The following is an 18,876-nucleotide window of genomic DNA, read 5'->3' on the forward strand; positions in this document are numbered from 1 at the left end:
CCTGGATTGAGTGACTACTCAAGGCTTTTCTGGTGATCTCAAGACCCACGTCAGACTGAATTTTGGGGTTATTCTCTCAAGGAACAAATGTTATTTGGTGAAGAGCCTATTTGATGTGGCGGTATGAGGTTTAGATGAGGAAATGCCACGTTTTCATTAGGTTAGGCTTGTCCACTGCCAGAGAATCTCAAATTACAGGCCAAGAACCTGGAGGAAACTCATTTTAAAAGGGAGGGTAGGGGCTCTGCCTATAGATCATGAATCAGGTGCTGTATCTGGACACAAAAGGCATATTTAGAGCTTAGGAAGGAGAGTGTTTTTGGCCTTGGTGCCTTGGTCATAGATGTGTCATTAGGACAACAATCTAGATTCTCAAACACCAAAAGCAAGATGGTTCCTGCTCTGTTAGTTCTCTGCTTAAATTCATAGTTGAGCAAGTACTTTGTGGGTCAGCAGACATTTGTGATTTTACTCTATCAGAAGCTGTCCCAAGTACAGAAAGGAATGGGACACAACCCTTGCCCTCAAGGAAAGGAGGGTCTAATGGAAGGAGCCTGTAGACAGACTGGTGCCCTCATGCCAAAGGGCATGTAAAGGTTGTAATGTTGATTTGGAAAGGGTGTTGTGGGCATCTAGAGCAGGGACTGATCGGTCCAAGGGTTCAGGGAAAGCTTTGAAGAAGAGATGACATTTGGTTTGAACTTTGAAGGATTGTTACTTTACTTCTTTCACAAAGGTTTTTTTTTTTTTTTTTAAGTTTGTTTATTCTGAGAATGAGAGAGAGTGTGTGCATATGCACGAAGGGGGAGGGGCAGAGAGAGAATCCAAAGCAGTCTCCACACCGTCAAATCAGAGCCCCATGCTGGGCTCAAACTCACACCATGAGATCATGACCTGAGCCAAAGTCAGATGCTTAACCAACTGAGCCACCCAGGCACCCCCACAAAGGTTTTTGATGTAGCTTATAAGGAACATACCATAAAAAGGACAGATATAAATAAATTAAAATCAGAGAAAGAGAAAATGTGACTTAGAAAGTTAAAGACTGGAGAAGAGTTAAAATGTAGATATTCATACCTTAGGGCTCGACATAGTTATTATATCTGTTCCATTGCAAAAACCAAAAGTGAAACATGTTCTGTCATATGATAAATATTGTCAGACAGCAGATATACACAGTAGCTCCTGAGTATAGATTGTTTTTCTTGGTACTCACTCTTAAAGAGCTTTATGGGGGTGAGAGGAGGGTGCTGGTCAATGAATGAACCTGTAAACCACCATTTCTCAAAATACAGTCCAGGAACCTGTGCTAAAGTTATCTAGATAAAGTGCTTGTTAAAATGCAGAATCCCGAGGGGGTGACTGGGTGGCTCAGTCAGTTGAGTGTCCGACTTCGGCTCAGGTCATGATCTCACAGCTCGTGAGTTTGAGCCCCATGTCGGGGCTCTGTGCTGACAGTTCAGAGCCTGGAGTCTGCTTCAGATTCTGTGTCCCTCTCTCACTGTGCCCTTCCCTTGCTCATGCTCTCTCTCTCTCTTAAGAATAAATAAAAAAACATTTAAAAAATGCAGAATCCTGGGCCTCAGTCCCAGACTTACCAAATCAGGAACTCTGGGGGGTAGGAGACAAGAATCTGTAGTTTTATATGCTTTTCAAATGATTCCTCTTGCACTCCACAGTTTGAACCTCTTCGATAGAAAGAAATCTCACCAGCATTTTGAAAGCTGGTGCAGGGGTGCCTGGATGGCTCAGTCGGTTAGGTGTCTGACTTCAACTCAGGTTATGATCTCCCAGTTCATAGGTTCAAGCCCCATGTTGGGCTCTGTGCCAACAGCTCAGAGCCTGGAGCCTGCTTCGGATTCTGTCTCTCCCTCTTTGTCCCTTCTCCACTTATACTCTCTGTCTCTCTCTCAAAATAAATAACATGAAAAGAAAAGAAGAAAAGAAAAGAAAAGAAAAGAAAAGAAAAGAAAAGAAAAGAAAGCCAGTGCAGTAGCAAATAAGAGTACTTGGCCTTGAGGTGCCTGGCTGGCTCAGTCAGAAGAGGATGCAATTCTTGATCTCAGGGCTGTGAGCCCCACGTTGGATGTAGAGATTACTAAAACAACAACAACAACAAACCTTTCAAAATAAACTGACAAAAAGAGAGTACTTGGCCTTTGTTTGAAGATTGGGTGGGAATTTAATGGGGGAGAGGGCAGGGTGTAAGAAAGGCCAGTTTCACTAATGTGGATGGTTCGTAGATGGTTCGTTGATGGCCAGGTCACTTTCAGATCATATTTTTGGAAGATCTACAAAGTGTGGTTGTTCAGCCATGTGGCAGGGCCACTTCTACAGAGATAGAGGGGCAACTGATGCCACTGTTCTCAATTAGTCCAGTCTCCTCTTGGCCACCTGGGCTCCGCTTTGCAGACCTCCTCTGGTAGGCTTCTTCATTTTTTGAGCAAATGCGTTGTTTTTCTCTGTGCCCCCAAATGCAGGGTTCTGAGACCACAAATGTGTTCTGCTTCCTGCTGAAAAAGCATTTCCGTCCCTGGAGTCTAATAGTGGCTTGGATGGTGAGTTGGCAGAAAGAACAGTGGGTGTTGACATTGTATTGAGTGTATGGTGTGCCGGAGACCTATCAAGTCAGCATTAGGACTAGATTATTCCTGTTTTCTGGTCACTGAGTTGTATGTTTTGAAATCTTCATTTTGGTTATTTATTGATTTTTATTTTAGAGAGAGAAAGTGCGAGCTGGGGAGGGGCAGAGGAAAAGAGAATCTTAAGCAGGCTCCACGCTCAATGCGGAGCCTGGCACAATTTGATCCCGCGACCCTGGGATCATGACTTGAGCTGAAATCAAAAGCCACATGCTCAACTGACCGAGCCGCCCAGGTGCCCCTAAAATCTTTATTTTGGAAAACCTTTGCTTATTGGGAAAGGGATGAAAAAAGGGGTCACACTTCTTGTCCTTGGGTTATGTTTTAAAATATTTATTGTTTGATTAAAAAAATATTTTTAATGTTTATTTTTGAGAGAGAGAGAGAGAGAGAGACAGAGTGTGAGCAGGGGAGGGGCAGAGAGAGAGGGAGACACAGAATCCGAAGCAGGTTCCAGGCTCTGAGCAGTCCGCACAAAGCCCAACACAGGGCTTGAACTCACGAACCGTGAAATCATGACCTGAGACAAAGTTGAATGCTTAACTGAGCCACCCAGGTACCCCTTTATTGTTTAATTTTAAAGATATACCCAAAGGTATAGAGAAAAATGTCATGAACATCTAGTTTGAGAAATAAATTATTTCCAGTACTTTTAAAAATTTTTTTCAATGTTTGTTTATTTTGGGGAGAGAAAGAGACACAGAGCATGAGCAGGGGAGGGGCAGAGAGAGGGAGAACACAGAATCTGAAGCAGGTTCCAGTCTCTGAGCTGTCAGTACAGAGCCCGATGAGGGGCACGAACTTACAAACTGCATGATCATGACCTGAGCCCAAGTTGGGTACTTAACCGACTGAGCCACCCAGGTGCCCCTATTTCCAGTACCTTTGAAGCCTTTGTGAGCTTGATTTTAAAACTTAACCAGCAATGGTTAACATGAGACTTGAGGTGTCCCTTCTGGTAGCTGTCTGTCCCATGCTCTTACATCAGGTTTCCTTGAAGTGTATCAAAATCCTCTTGGTTGCTTGCATCAATAGCAGGGAAGTTGGGAGAATAGCTGTATGCTGCACACTCAGGTAAGATTTGCTGGCCTACTCTGTGTCCATGGCTGCCAAGTGGACACAACTCTTGTGTGATCCGTCCTCCCTGATAGGAGCTGCTTCTCTGCAAGGCTTTCCTTGACTCTTCTTCCCCAGCACCAGAGTTTGTGCCGTTTCAGCTGTTGTTGCCACTGTCACGTCACCATTGTTTGCTGGTCTCCCTCCCCTCCAAGGGCAAAGCACTGTTCTTAACCCGGACCTGCCACTCTTGCCTGGCACCAGCCTAGCCCTGTGCAGTAGGTGGTGCTTCTCGTGTCTAGTGCGAGGGGCCACAAGGAGCACCGTGAGTTTGTGGGACCATTGCAGACAGCTGTCACCCCAGGCCTTGGGAATGTGTGAAGACCTGGCTCCCAGCACATATTTGGCCTTCAGATTAGATTGGGACAGAGGAAAATGGCCTACCCACATGAGCCTGTGAAAAGCACTGTAGTTGAGTTGGAGAGGCACCATGCCACACTGTCGGGGCTGAGGTCTGGACAAGGAAGACTGCCGGTATCCCGACTGGAGAACTACAGCTCTGGGCACTGCCTAGTCTCACAGTTCCCAAATGTTTGAATTTCATTATCTGGAAAAGTTCCAAGAGAAACTTAGGGGCCTGACCCTTGGCTGCCAAGTATGGATTTTTTTTTTTTTAAACATCACGTTAAAAAAACAAACCCAATTCAGTCTCAAAATCTATCATGATCATCTCATAAAAGGACGTTTCACCATTTAAAGAGTAAGAAGTGCTTGACTTTGGATGCCAATACATTTTTTTTTAAGCTTTTTAATTTATTATTTTGAGAGAGAGAGAGAGTGACTGAGAGCGTGTGGGAGGGGCAGAGAGAGTGAGAGTGAGAGAGAATCCCAAGCAGGCTCTGCATTGTCAGTGTGGAGACCAACGTGGAGCTCGGACTCATGAACCGTGAGACACTGACCTGAGCTGAAATCAAGAGTCAGACACTTAACTGAGCCACCCAGGAGTCCCTGAAATCTTTATTTTGGAAGACACTTGCTTATTGAGAAAGGGACACTTCTAGTACATTGGTTACATTTAGCTTGATGAAGAACAACGTACATTGTGTTCACTTTTACCATTTTGTCACTGGCTAGTGAAACATTCTCACCACCCGGCATCGGGCCAAGGATTGTATCTTGAGCCACTGGCCAGCCGGTTGGGAAGGGGTGACTAGATGTTCCAGCCTGTTTTTGCTGAGGCAAGAGGAATGAACTAGTGGCTCAGCCAGCATGAGAGTGAGGCAGGGAGTCTGTGCCGGGTTGGCTCGAGATTAGCAGGGCTTCAGTGGAGGGGCATGTGTGTGTTTGGGTTTGCCATGCCGGGCAAGGGAGCGGTGGAATTTGTCTGAGTTGAGCTCACACATTGAAGTTATTGAGCGCCTTACACGCAAGGCCGTGACCTGGACTCCCAGCCGAGAGGCCCACGTGGCGGGGCTTTAGCCGGGGGAGCCAAGGACAGGCTCACATCTGCTCAGCTGCTTACGTAACCCTGCTTCCAGCTCCCAGAGCCAAGAAAACACACAAGCCAGCCCAGCAGGGCCTAGGGCCTGTGGTAGCACACGCCATGCGCCTCACAGCAAGGGAGCCTTGGCTCAGCCTGCGGACTGTCATGAAGCCCTCAGCCCTCTGCTTCCTCCCCTCACCCCTCTCTGAGGCCCCCGGCAGTGACTCTGAGGTCTGATAGCAGTTTATTGTAGTTGGAGGCAGAGCCAGTCACTGCCTTCCTGGAGTCAGAGCTGTCTGCATTTTCTCACTGGGACAGGGCCCGGTGTGCCATGGAGGACCGCCCCTGCAGCATGGTAAGGGGGTGTGCGGGGCACTCAGGGAGGCCTCCTGACTGCCACTGGACCCAGGAGGCATTTGGCTCCAGGTCTGCAGCCGCTGCTGAGGGCTGAGGGCTGACCAATCTCAGGCATGAGCCACAGGGCTCTCAGAGCTGTAGAGCCTTCAGAGAAAGCAAATGGGGAAAGGATATCCCAGGGTAGCAGGATCGGGGACCAGGGTGCTCTGGATGCACTTCAGACATGATGCGGGTTGTCCGCAGTGACAGGAGCAGGAGAGTGAGAAGAGGCTGTTCAGCAGTAAAGCTCTGCGTGAAGCCACTGGAGGAGCAAGTCCCTGAGACAGCTGTGAACCAGGGTAGTTTTCACTTAGGTTCTCATACCCTCAGCAGGGAGCTCCTTCAAGTCAGGAGCCATCTTGCCTATTGCTGTCACCTCCCCCTGCCCCTCAACCTGGCACACATTCTGGCACACAGTAGGTGCCCAGAAGGTACTGACTAAAACAAATTGGAGGTGGCTTTGACACATACCATAGGAAAAGTTGGCATTAAACACCTCAGAAGACTCTGGTCTGGCACTTGAGTTGGCTCCCGTGGATTGTCACGCACTGTTGACACCTCCTGTGTGTGAGTGGGTGAGTGTGCTGGGGGGGAATAGAAGATGGACCACCTAGGTTATAAGCTCCCAGAATTGGGTGGACAGTGGTGTCAGTTGCTGAGGAAACCCTGGAGCAAAAGCAGATTTTGTCATAGGTGATGGTGGTGGTGGGGTCGGGGAAGAGTTCTTTTGGCGCAGCTTGTGTTCCAGCCCCTCAGTCTGCAAATGGGAAAGAGGTATCCTGAGAGTAGGTGGTACTTGCCTGAAGATCATCCAGCAAGTCACTGGGGGAGCTGAGCTGGGGCCCAGGCAGCCTTTTCTCCTGTCCGGGAAGCTCCCTCAAGACCACTGTTTTACAATCCCCGAATTGGCAAAACTAAGATGTTCTCTGACCTGCAGGTGTCTGCTCTAGGGAAGCTGGGCAGACCAAGTGTGAATTCCTGTCTTCTGGGTTGGTTTCAGAAGGTGTGAGCAAGTTGGTAGGGTGACAGTCCAGATGCCTCTTGGGTTCCCGAAAACAGAGTTATGTTTAGCAGCATCTTCAGAACCAAAGGTAGGGTGGAGCTGGAGGATTGCAGATGTTGTGGGGCCCTCTGAAGTGAGAAGAGCCCAATGATGCATCTTCTTTTCATGTTTTTCACATGTGCACTGTGCAGCAGGGCCTCCCAGGGTTCTGCTCTCTGAGCTCTGGTAATGAGAGCAAAAGGATGAAGCCAGATTGGGACTTTAATTTTAAGATTCTGGTCTGTCTCCATGCAAAAGTCTATTGTTAGAGGAAAGAAGGAAGGACATTTCTGGCACAGATTAAGTGTGGATATAAGCATGGTTTATTGGAATGGGAAGGGAGGCAGAGCTGAGACTGAAGGGCTTTGGTGCCACGGTAAGAAATCTGGCCTTACTCCATCAAAGACCACACAGGAGCCATCAGGGTTTTTGTAGCAGCAAAGTGATATGATAAGATCTGTGTCTCAGAAGAAAATAAACAAGGGCCGCCTGGGTGGCTCAGTCAGTTATGTGTCTGACTTCGACTCAGGTCATGATCTCATGGTTTGTGGGTTCGCGCCCCATGCTGGAGCCTGCTTGGGATTCTCTCTCTCACTCTTCCTCCCCCTTCCTCCCTCTTTCTCCCTCTTTCTCTCTGTTCCTCCTTCTCTCCTTGCCCCTCCCCTTCTTGAGCTCTCTCTTTCTCTCTTTCAAAATAAATGAATAAACAAACTTTTTTAAGAAAAGAAGAAAATAAGTGAACGGGAATGGGTCCCTTGATGATGGAACTGAGTCAGCACTGGAAGGAGGGAAGGGTGAGAAGTACCAGGGGATGCTAGGGAAGAGGAGATGGGGAGTTCGCACCTCCTGACAAACAGGAGGAGCAAGAGGCACATCTTTTCTGGGGCTCATTTCAGCAGGGTGAGTGACCTCTGGGGATAAGGGGTGCTTGGAGTGCCACATTATTGATAAACAAATAGGGCACCCAAGGCCTCGCCCTGGGCCTTGGGTGGGTCCCACCAGCATATTTCAGGTGAACTTGCTCCCGGTTTGTGGTCCGCATTCTCACTGCTGTTCCGCAGTTTCCTTTTTTCTTGTGGCTAGTTGGCTTCACAGGTGAAGCTGGTTACACTAGAGTAACAGTTCTCAAAATGTGTTCTCTGGTAGGATGGTTCTATGGCCAAATAAGTTTGGGAAATGGTGGGTTAAATAAAGTAGAGGGGGATTCTTGATGGTACAACTTCTCAGAACCTTTGGTGAGCCTCATACTTTCCAGAAGCAAGTTTTGGTATGCAAGGTTCCCAGACTCACTTGACCAGGGGACATGTTCTTCCACTGAGCATCTTACTGGAATTAGTATTTCCTGGAACCTGCTTTGAGAGAATCTGGCCTGCTGGGAATACTGGGGCCCTAGGTTTGAGTGCTGACTCTGTCCCCAGTTCCCTCTGTACCCCTGGGCCTGTCATCTTTTCCCTGCCCTCACCATCCAGGCCACATGAAGGACGGTCCCCAGCTGGGGAGTGGAGCCCTCTCCTGGCTCCACCTTAGGAAACGAGGACTTCCGTGTCTGGATCTTGACCTTTGTTTGTCTCTCCCTCTACTCACCTACCACTGTTTCAAAGTCTACCATCCACATCTCATCGATTTTTTTTTTTTTTCTTCTAAGCTCTTATGAACTTATTTTTCTCATCTGGAGCTGTGTGCTTCCAGGTTGGAAACCTGGGAGTCCTCTCAGACTTTTCCTCTGTTCTTTATTCCCTTTGTTACTCCATCTCCTGTGTTTACCAAGCATTCTTCTTTGATGTGCTTTTCAGCTGTTTCTCCTCTCTTTCCCTTAGTCTGCTCTGGGGTCTCAGTTCCTCGAGTCCCTACCTCTGGAGTTTTTTTTTTGTGGTTGTTGTTTTTAAAGTTTATTTATTTTGAGAGAGAGAGAGAGAGAGAGAGCAGGGGAGGGGCAGAGGGAGAAGGAGACAGAGTCCCAAGCAGGCTCCACACCATCAGCACAGAGCCCGATGTGGGGCTTGAACTCATAAACCGCGAGATCATGACCTGAGCCAAAACCAAGAGTTGGACGCTTAACTGACTGAGCCACCCAGGTGCCCCAGAGGTTTGTTTTTTTGTTTTTTATCTGTGCATCAGGTGTCTTCCTGAGACATGGGTTACTTGTGCTCCTCCTTCCTGCCTTCTGATTTGAGGCTGATTTCCACAACACCACCCTCCCCAACACACACACACACACACACACACACACACACACACACACACTCCCCTTTCTCCCACTGGGCTAGGTTCAGAGAGTTGATGGAAGTCATTTGTCCAAGGTCACATAGCTGGGGTGTGGCAAGGTTAGGTCTCAACCTCAGGATTTCTGAGAAAGTGCTTTCTCATCCATGTTCTCTGATCCTTACAACGTTTCAGGAAGTCTAAGCAGCAGTCACTCCATTTCGAAACATTTACAGTGGAGAAACATAGAATCTCAGGGGAGTGGGTCCTGGGCAGACGAGTGCTTCATAGGCTGACCAGCTGTCAGGCTTTTCCTGGTACTAAGGGGTTTCTTGGGATGGTGGATCACGCTAGCACTGGACAGGAGTGTCTTTTCCACAGCCACACTGCCTCTCAGGAGATGTCTTCTGAGGCTGTGGCCTGGGGGAACCCTATAGCTTGCTAACTTCTCCTTCCTTTCACCTGTCTAGTTGGCCCCATGGTGATTGAATTTAATATGCCTGTGGACCTGAAGCTTGTGGAGAAACAGAACCCAGAGGTGAAGGTGGGCGGCCGCTATACCCCCAAGAACTGCATTTCTCCCCACAAGGTGGCCATCATTATTCCATTCCGTAACCGGCAGGAACACCTCAAGTACTGGCTGTATTACTTGCACCCAATCCTACAGCGTCAGCAGTTAGACTACGGCATCTATGTTATCAACCAGGTGAGGTTTGGGGAGACGGGGTGAGGGAGGGAGTGTGTGTATGTGTTTACGTGCATGTGTGTACATACATAGATGTGCGCGAATATGTGAGTAATAAGGGCTAAGAGAAAGAAAAGATACTAGACATGGCATTTTATAACCTCACCACCATCACCCTCCTTAATGCAGATAAGCTAAATACCATACAACTTGCTTGTTGCTGTCAGCTCTTTAGGCAAGGGTAATTGCTGGGGTATTTTGTTTTCTTTTTGCTGGAAGTAGCCTTCCAGCAAAATTGAGAGAAAAATGACAATCCTAACTCCCCCAAAGTAAAGCACTGATTATTTCGTCTTTGAGTAGCTGTGTGTTTTCCTTTAGGGAAAAAACAAACAAACAAAAACACAAAACACCCATTTAAACGTCAGAAGTTTAGCAACTTTGAGATTATAAAGTCTAACTATTTTCTGGGACCCCTGCTGGAGATAGCATCCTTAGATCACCTGAAAGCCAGCCCCCAGCAAAATGGCTGGGAAAGTCCGATTCATAGGCCACCCAGTGTCATGTGCACTGGGCTGGGTCTGAGAAAAGAGCTTCTCACTGCATGTCTGATTTGTGTGTGTTGAGCTTAGCCGTGCTTAGGAAACCAATGCTGAAGACATGTCAGCCTTCATCACCATGACCTGGAGAATCAGATTGATCTAAAATTGGTTTTTTAAAAATAACTTTGCTCATTTCCAGTCTGAGAAGCATTATTATTTTTCTACGAGTATAACTTGGGTGTTGTGTGTTTAAATACTAAATTCATATCTTTATAGACTATAACCTGCTATGTGGAATAACACATTTACCCTATCTACACACCAAGGTTTATTGAAATTCATCTGAAGAGACACAGTATACCCATTTCTGAAAGGCCTATTCTCCATTTCATATCACGATAAATTGTGGATCTGCTTGAGGTAGTAAAATTGGTGGCAGTTGACAGCTTCCCTTAGAGGGACAGTGTATGCCTTCCTTGGACCAGAGGGAAGCTGGAAATAGCAGTGTGTCCATCAATCATTTCTGAGCACTGTCATGACAATGACATAGTTTGCAGAGAGTCATTAAAGAAGGAAGGTCCCAGCTCTGTCCTGAAGCTTCCATCCCCACTGTGGCAAGTGAGTCCCTTCCAGGAACAATTTATTAACAATCCCAAATAGTATGTGATTGGATGGCAGCTGCCAAATGCTTTGGAAGCTCAGAGGAAGGGGAGAGCAGTGACCTGGAAGAACCAGGATATAAACTAGGTTCTAGAGACTGGAGGGACACCTGGGCATCTCAGCTGGAGCCAGTGACCAGGGACCTCAATGCAGAAAGGAGCTTTGCATATTGATCAAGTTGACCGTAGGAATGCGGCAGAGGTGATAGGGCCAGGTGCAGAAGCTGAGTCTGTCAGGCAGGGAAGAGCAGAACAGCCCTGCTACAAGGGAACTGAAGCTCAAGGTGGGGGAGTAGGCAGCAGGCAAACCCCTCAAGGCACTTTGAGTCCCTTGGCCAAATGAGGCACAGACTTGGGCCCTGAGAAAATCTGCAGGCAAGACCACCAGACAGTTGTGGGTCATCTTAGAAGAATATTTGAGAATGTAAGAGAAAATAGGTATATGCTCTGCAAAATCCAAGCCACTTCAATCTGACAAGTTATTTGTTTAAGAAAAGCCGTGTCATCAAGGAACATTTATTTGGCTGATGCCAGTAAACACTTGTTGATCATGGTGAGATTCAGGAGCATTATTAAAACAATGACAGTGAGTGCCTAGAAGAGGAAGCCACCATCACCAGGAGCCAGTAAGAATTACTAAAAACAAGCCACGCCACTATATCTCCTTCCTCTCTTTGACAGTTATTTATACCAGTAGACAAGTGATATGCTGTAGATACAGTGTTGTCAGATCTTATTATGCAAAACATCTAATGGCCTCCCACAAACCTGCCTGAACTAGACAACTGTGGTCTAGATAGCATATAAATTAGATTAAAATATATACTTGGGTGAAAGAGTTGGTGATGATGCTGAGTCTTTGAATTTAGGTGACTGAGGTCAAGGAAAGCTGGAGAGAAGGATGCTGATGTAGAGATGTGTCACATTTTAAGTGAATGTGAGACTTCCCCATTCAATTATAAAGTCAAAACAAATATTGGACCAGTGAAATTTAGCCATGAACTTAAATTCCTCTGACTAATTTATACAGATAATTTCCAGGTTTCAAACAGCAAGTTTCTGAATGTTTTATACCAGTTACATGCTCCTGCCTGCCCCAGTCCAAGCCGGCAGACCAAGCACACAAGCCAGCTTGGACAGCGTGGCACTGCCGTGCTGGCTAGCACTGGACAGCACATCAGACAGGGCTTCTTCCCAAGTGTGCTTTCTGAAATGGAGCTCTGAGGCCAAACACATTTGAAAAATGCTGGATTGAACAACCGGGAAGCAGGCTTCATTCCTACAGAGCCTTTAGTGTACTAGCATACGTTACAGCCTCCAGAACTACTCGGCACACAGTGATTCCTGAGCTTGAGTGACTGGAGGTCGCTTTTCCAAGAGCCATCTCAAGCAATTAATGTTCTATGACTTACACTTTGCGGAAAGCAGGCCTAAACAGATGCCTCCCCCCTCCACCTCTTTACTTCCCTAGGATACTGGGAAACCACCCCCCACCTCTATCTCTTCCCACCTGCAACTTAGCATTGGACGTTTTATTTTTAGCTTTCCAAACATATTTACATCTTTTTTCCCCTCTAGTCTTGTCAGTATCATCATCTCCACCCCTGCCCCCCTCCACCCCCCCCCACCCCCCCCCCCCCCCCCCCCGCCATGTCTTTTTGCTTCTCTATCTTTTCCTTTTCTAAGGATTAACTTTCCACCTTAGGAAAATCTCCACTCCCCCCACCCCCACCCCCATCTCCCTCTCTACCAGCTAATCTTATTTATTCTGCTCCAACTCTACCCTGATTGTTTCTTTGGGAAAATAATGATCTGACTTCCAGATAACCAAATCATGAAGAAAACAAGTTTGCTCTACTTTTCCCATAAAGAATATCATCTGTATGACCTCAATAAAGAGCACACAATAAACTAGTGATAGGAAACCTAATCCTTGAAAAGAGGCAGAAGAAGAAACATTTGGAGCATGCCCCACCTACAAATTAGGAACTTCCTCTCTTCTCTGTTTTGTTGTTACATAGAGAAGAGGAAGAAAGGGAGTCGGTAGCATCTGGCTTTGACCTTTGTGTAAATTGATGGCATTCAAGCCTCCTGTCATCTCCCTGCCTCAGACACCTTGCTGTCATTTTGACTCTTCATTCACTGCCCACCCCATTTAAGATTAGAGAGACTGCTTAAAGTAGGAGGCACCTCTGAGACATCTATTCTGAGGCTTCTCAAACAAGTTTTTGAGAACAGAACCTACTGCCCCATTAAATTGCTATGCAATCCCCCCATCAACAGCAGATCACTATGGCACTATTCTACTTGAAGTGCAGACCATGTCCCCATCTCTACCCTTAACTTCCCTTCATTCTTTGCTGGGATCTGCCTGGACCCCTGAGGCCAGGTAGTATGAAAATGTCTATTCTATTGCACACATGAGGAAACTGAGGCTCAGAGAGGGGAAGTGACTGGTAGGAAGTCATAGAAGTAATAGTAGGGTGCAGCTCAGACTTTAGTCCCTGTCACTTAGTGCCCTCTCACTGCATCAGCACGAACTCTGTCCTCTAGACCATTTGGTCCCTTCCTCAAAGCCTTTCTCAAAGCTGGGTATAAGGGCTGGGAGCAAGCTTCAGGCTTGGACTGCCTGAATTCCAGCTCTGCCACCTCCCAGCTCAGTGATGGAGGCTTGAATTCTTCAGACCTCCATTTCCTTATTGGTGGGAGGGGAAGGTTTTAGTATTTACACAGGGGACTGTAAGGCACCCGACAGATGAACCCTCAGTAACCATTAACTATTACTGCCATGATTTATGTTCCTTCTTGCCACTCACCCCTCCTTTCTTCCTGCCTATTTCCTTGCCCAGCATTAGAGCAATGAACTCTTTACTGCTCTCCCTGCCTCCTGCTTCACCTCTACTCAGTACCAGCCTCAAGACCCTCCCATTTGTGTTCTTGATAGGGTCAGAGGATACTGGATAATGACAAAACAATCTGAGGGCACTTAGGGACCATGTCAAGCCTAACAGCTTCTTCTGAGTAGGGTTGTGTCTCAAGCTCTGCACATAGGGGTGAGCTTTCATGGGCTTTGTGGCTCCTATCCTTGTCTATATTAAGCTATTAACCACTCCCTTTTGGTTTAGGCCCCTCTAATTACCACAACAACCCGCATCTCACAGTAAGTGTGGTGGAGAGGGAGCAGCAAAGGCTTTACCAGTTGAGATTGCGGTTCATCTGCAGGTCTCCACCTCTCCTCCTACCCTGGCCCTCCAGCCTTCCAGCCTCCCATTAGGGTTCTGGCACGTCCCGCTGTCTTGGAGCACAGGGTGCTGCTCTGTGGCGCAGATGTCCCACCCAGGGTCTAACACTGAGACCTTGGTGCAGAGGTGGATAGCAAGATGTCATAGCAGATGGGGGAGGAGCACTGCACTCCCCCGCACTTTAATCAGAAAAGGAAACTGTAAAACCACCCAAGGTGAAAGGAAGGCAGGTTGCCACCTGGTAGTAATAGCCGTACGTAAGAAACAGAGGATGTTTGTGAGATTAATCAGCATAAAACTTACCAAACAGGTGAGGAATGCAGGCCTAGTTAGTCAGGCAGGGGTGTAATAACCATGTCATAACTATGGCAGCCCTTTGTCCTGAGTCAGTCAGTGTCCAGGCCTGGTCTCTCCAGTTCTGTTCATGTATCCTCTGGGGCTTCTGATCTCACTTGGCTGCCCAAGATCTTTGTAGTTCTGACCAGGTCACTCTCTAAGCCCTTCAGTATGTCCCCACTGCCCACAGCCAAAGGTCTAAAGGGTCTGAAGCCCTGAACTTAGCTTCTGAGACCTTCTGCAGTCCAGACATGACCTATTTACAGCCATTTCCTCCTCAGCCCTCCTTTATTTACACACGATGTCACAGCCACACTGAGCTCTCCATCTTCACTGAGACATATTCTGTGTTCCCCTCCTTGTGCCTTTGCTTAGGCTGCCCACCCTCTCACCCTGTGTGCTTTTCCTTCCGTCCTTCCCCTAGTGGCTCTTTCCTAATCACCATGTGAGTGCCTCTCACCCCCCACCATTAGCTCTGTGAAGCCTTGTAATAGAGCTGACTTCTCCTTCCCTGCTGTTCCTGGGCCACTCAGTGCTTTCTAGTGAGGAGTGAGGGCTGATTCCACATGTGCATGCCCTCCCTGGCCTGCAGCCTCTAGACCCCAGGCCCCTCAGGTCTGCCTCCCTCTGCCTCCCTGACCACATATCTCCATGCATGGTCCAGTGTTCATTCGGGGTTTGGCGCTAGAAGCTGCTCCCTGTGACTCTTGCCCACTTACTTAACATGCACCCTCAGCATCCTTTCCTTGATCCTGGTTCTCTGGTGAGGTCTGTTCCTCTTGGCAGTGAAGCCTTCTTCCCCAGTCAGGCCAGGTCATGACTCTTGGGAGCCAACCTGCACAGCCCTTCCCCAAGACATCTCCCCAAAGCTGCCTCCTCCTTGCTGACCAGATCAGGCTGCCTGGGACATGGCCATCAGGGTGACCTTGCTTTTCAGGAAAAATGCAGAGAACCTACAGTAGCCCCATGGTTGTTGATGGTCATAAAACTTTATGGTCCTTTGGACTGAACCTCTTTCATGGTCTCACTTTGAATTTTGACCCTGCCAGCCTCCCAATGAGGCAAATGGGTACTCTCATTGTTCCTGCTGAGAGAAAGCTCACAAAGGTAAGCAGCTTGCTCGGGGCCCCATGATGGCTGAGTGGCAGAGCTGGGATTTGGAGAGAGATCACCTAAGGCCTGTGGAATGCCTTACTTTACCATGTTCATTCCCAAACACACTCATTCCCCTCACTGGGAGACAGCTCCATATCCACTTGGCAACACCACCGTGAGTCCCAGTGTGTCATGAGAGGTGGGTAGCAGCTTTGGAGTAACCACCTCAGAACCACCCAGGAGGCTTGCCCAGTTATCATACTGACAGGTAAATCCTGGCTTGAAAGCCTGTGGGTGCAGCAGGGGGGGCCTGCGTGAGGACTCTTTGGACGTGGAATTTTTTCCCTCTTCCTTTTTATCTGTGCACTGCTGTAAGGTAGTTCCAGGCTGCTTGTCTGGAACCAAGTGTGGCCAGGTTTGGAGACAATGAGTGAGAGCATTTGTCACCACACCTCAGCAGCTTATCTGTGTGACTGTGCTGAGTAGCTGGTTCCTACATGAGGCCAAGATAAATTAGAGTGAATTGGACTCGTTGGCCCATCCCATTTTGGAGGACAGCTGCCTGGGCCTATGACCCCAGTGGTTTGGTTTCTGTTTTGATCATGTCTGTTCACCATCCCCGTTCCCCCACCCCCCACCCCCATCCCTGCCTTCTCTTTTCTCCTAAAGCTGTCAGTGCCCAGACTGATGTGTGCAGAAATGGGGCTCGGGAGTGGTAGGTCCAGTCCTATCCTGTAGCACCCCCTTGCTTGAGCACTGGGACCTTCTGGATCCTGGGGCCCAGGAGCATCATAACAAGGCCAGGAGTGTCTGTGTCCACTGTGTCCACCATAGCTTGTGTGCTGTCCCAGTGATTGATGGTTTCCTTTGCTGTGTCTTTCCTCTCCCTGTCTGTGGCTTGGTCCATTCTCCTGGGGAATGTGTCAGAACATGTACACGTACTCACAGAGCTCATGGATTGCCTCCCTGGACATTGTACTAGGAAATGTCTTTTTCCCTGCTCACCTGTGACTTCATGACAGGGAGTGCCAGCTTGTTAGGAATTTGCCTTTGCCCTGGAACAAGAGGGGTCAGAATGGGGCCCCTTTTCTTCACAGCCTTGACATTGCCTCTCTTCCTTACCTCTCTCGTTGCATCCATCCTTGTCTCTTTTTTCTTTTTCTTTTTCTTTTTTTTTCTTTCTAGTGGGGGTTTTTTGCTTTTACTTGTCAATCCTGTTTGTAGCAAAGCAAGCTGAAGGAGGAGCTCCTCTCTGTGATCTGCTTCTTACTCTCCACCTACCTCCTCTTCTGTGCCCTCCACCTCCTAAAGAGAGAGAGAGAGAGAGAGAGAGAGAGAGGAGTGCCGACCTAACTACTGCTGTGACTGCTGCTGCTGCTGCCACCACTGCTGCCACCCCTGGTAATGTCCATATGCCCCAAGTCAAACCCAGAGCCCAGGCTCTGCTGGTCACGGGGAAGCCATGTCAGTAATCCTAAGAGTGTGCCATCCTCCAGCTCTGGGGTCTCCCAGGCAAGGTCATGGTCTCTGTGGTCTTGCTTGCAAATGCTGAGGTTGCTGGAAGCCAGCCTGTTGTGCAGAGGTCTAAGATAACTTTGCCTTAAAATTAAGCCACAATTGAGCTCATACCGTATGTGTATATACTTTTGTGTCCTGCTTTTTTCTTAAAATTCTGTATCATCAGCATCTTGCCATGTTATTTCAGTCTTCATAATCACCACTTTCCATGCTCTCAGAGTAGTTGAGCATGTAGCTGTGCCATAATTAACTTAGCCCTTCCTCTAGGTCGAAGGCATTTAAAGAACCTCCACTTTCTCACCAGTGTAAATAACACCGGAATGAACATCTCTAAATCTGAAGCTAATTTGGTGTCGCTTCTTCCACATTTAGAATCCTCTCCCCAGGCTAGATTTTCCGATACGGAATTATGGGTTCAGAAGCAGTGTAAACATTTTTACAGTTCTTCATATAAATGGTCAGATTGCTTTCTGAGAAAGAAGCCTTTATTTTCTAAAGTGTTTTTCTGCAGAAAGTCAGATCTCGGCCTCAGGTCCAGGGAAGGAGGCAGGCATCCTGCTGTTGCTCCTGTGGAGCTGGGGATTAAAAACTGTTTTCTGGGCTCACCTCAGTCAGAACCCAGAACCCCTGCTGGGCTGTTTGATTTGCTCAGTTCTCTCCGAAGGCAACTTAGGGCTTCTGACCTGTGTCCGGCAAGGACCAACGATGTGCTCACTCTTGTCAATTACTTTGGCAAGCAGAGAGCCACCACCCCCTCAGTTCCTTGACCCTGAAGGGCCCCATTACCTTTACTCCCTGGGTGAAGAGCTGAATGAAGTCTCAGACTCAGGTTTTGTTGAGGGCCCTTTCCAAGTTTGAGGCTGTCATACTATTATGGTTAAGAGCTGAGGCCCAATTGCTGTGAAATCATGGCTGAGTGGATATTAGCCTTCCACAAACTCAGCATTTGTATAAATCCAGCAATTCTCTGGGGATCACCTCCCAGCCAGCCTGTCTACTACCCCTAGGTCCACACGTAGGCCTGTGGGCAGTCCTGCCACAGGATCGCTCAGCCCAGCCAGAGCTTTGTCTGCTCTCCTGTCACCCACTTGGCCTAGGCCTTTTCTCTTGGTGTCTGAGTGGGCACAGAAAAGCACACAGGAGGAGTTTCAGCAAATGTGTCCACTTGACTGTAGACCTGCCTCTGAATCTGTGGGCTTGAGAGCCTGTGGGTTACTGTGGGTATTGAGCAGGGGCCATGTGTGTATGACTTTGTGATGGGCCGGGGCATGTGTATGGGAGCAAAACTGTCTCATCACATGGAATTTTTGATTCTTTGAGTCTTGGCTTCAGCTTGCTGTTTTCCAACCTCACTGTTGCCGTGTCTTTTGGCAGAGGAGGGGCCAGGTATGGTCAGTCCCCAAGCTGTCTTGGCTGGGGGAAATGTCTACTGGTGTACACACATGGGCCTGACGTCCAGGAAAGGTGGGGTGGTTTAACCAATCATTTAGCGACTGTTAGAACTTGGGTAAGGGCGACCATGGCCTTCTGCAGCTGGTCATGTGTCTTGCTGCAATCAGGAGAAGGCTTCTGTTGCCTTAGCCATCGTCAGGATTTGCCTGGGGATTAGACCAGACTCTGGTACCTATTCTATTTTTAAAAAAAAAAAAACATTTTTTTTAATGTTTATTATATTTATTTTTAAGAGAGAGAGAGAGAGACAGAGTGCGAGCGGGATGGAGAGAAAGGGAGACACAGAATCTGAAGTAGGCTCCAGGCTCTGAGCTGTCAGCACAGAGCCTGACTTGGGGCTCGAACCCACACACTGTGAGATCATGACCTGAGCCCAAGTCCTATGCTTAACTGACTAATTCCCCCAGGCGTCCCTACAATTGCCTCTTTAACTTGGAACTGCTCAAAAGCAGGGCCTGTGTCTTTTCCTTTTCTGTATCCCTATAGCTAAGCATGAAATAGATACCCAATAAATGACAAGAATGAATAT

The 18,876-nt window shown here is 47.9% G+C and overlaps 1 protein-coding gene across 1 annotated transcript in view; it reads left to right on the forward strand.

The window, feature by feature from the left end:
* B4GALT1 (beta-1,4-galactosyltransferase 1) overlaps positions 1-18,876 on the forward strand; it is a 54,910-nt gene that overhangs the window by 22,363 nt on the left and 13,671 nt on the right. The window contains exon 2 of the mRNA XM_047831313.1: positions 9,292-9,527. Coding sequence (XP_047687269.1) covers positions 9,292-9,527 — 236 coding nt within the window. The remainder of the gene's footprint in view (positions 1-9,291; positions 9,528-18,876) is intronic.

The sequence above is a fragment of the Prionailurus viverrinus genome, chromosome D4, assembly GCF_022837055.1.
Source record: "Prionailurus viverrinus isolate Anna chromosome D4, UM_Priviv_1.0, whole genome shotgun sequence".
Classification (NCBI taxonomy): Eukaryota; Metazoa; Chordata; class Mammalia; order Carnivora; family Felidae; genus Prionailurus; species Prionailurus viverrinus.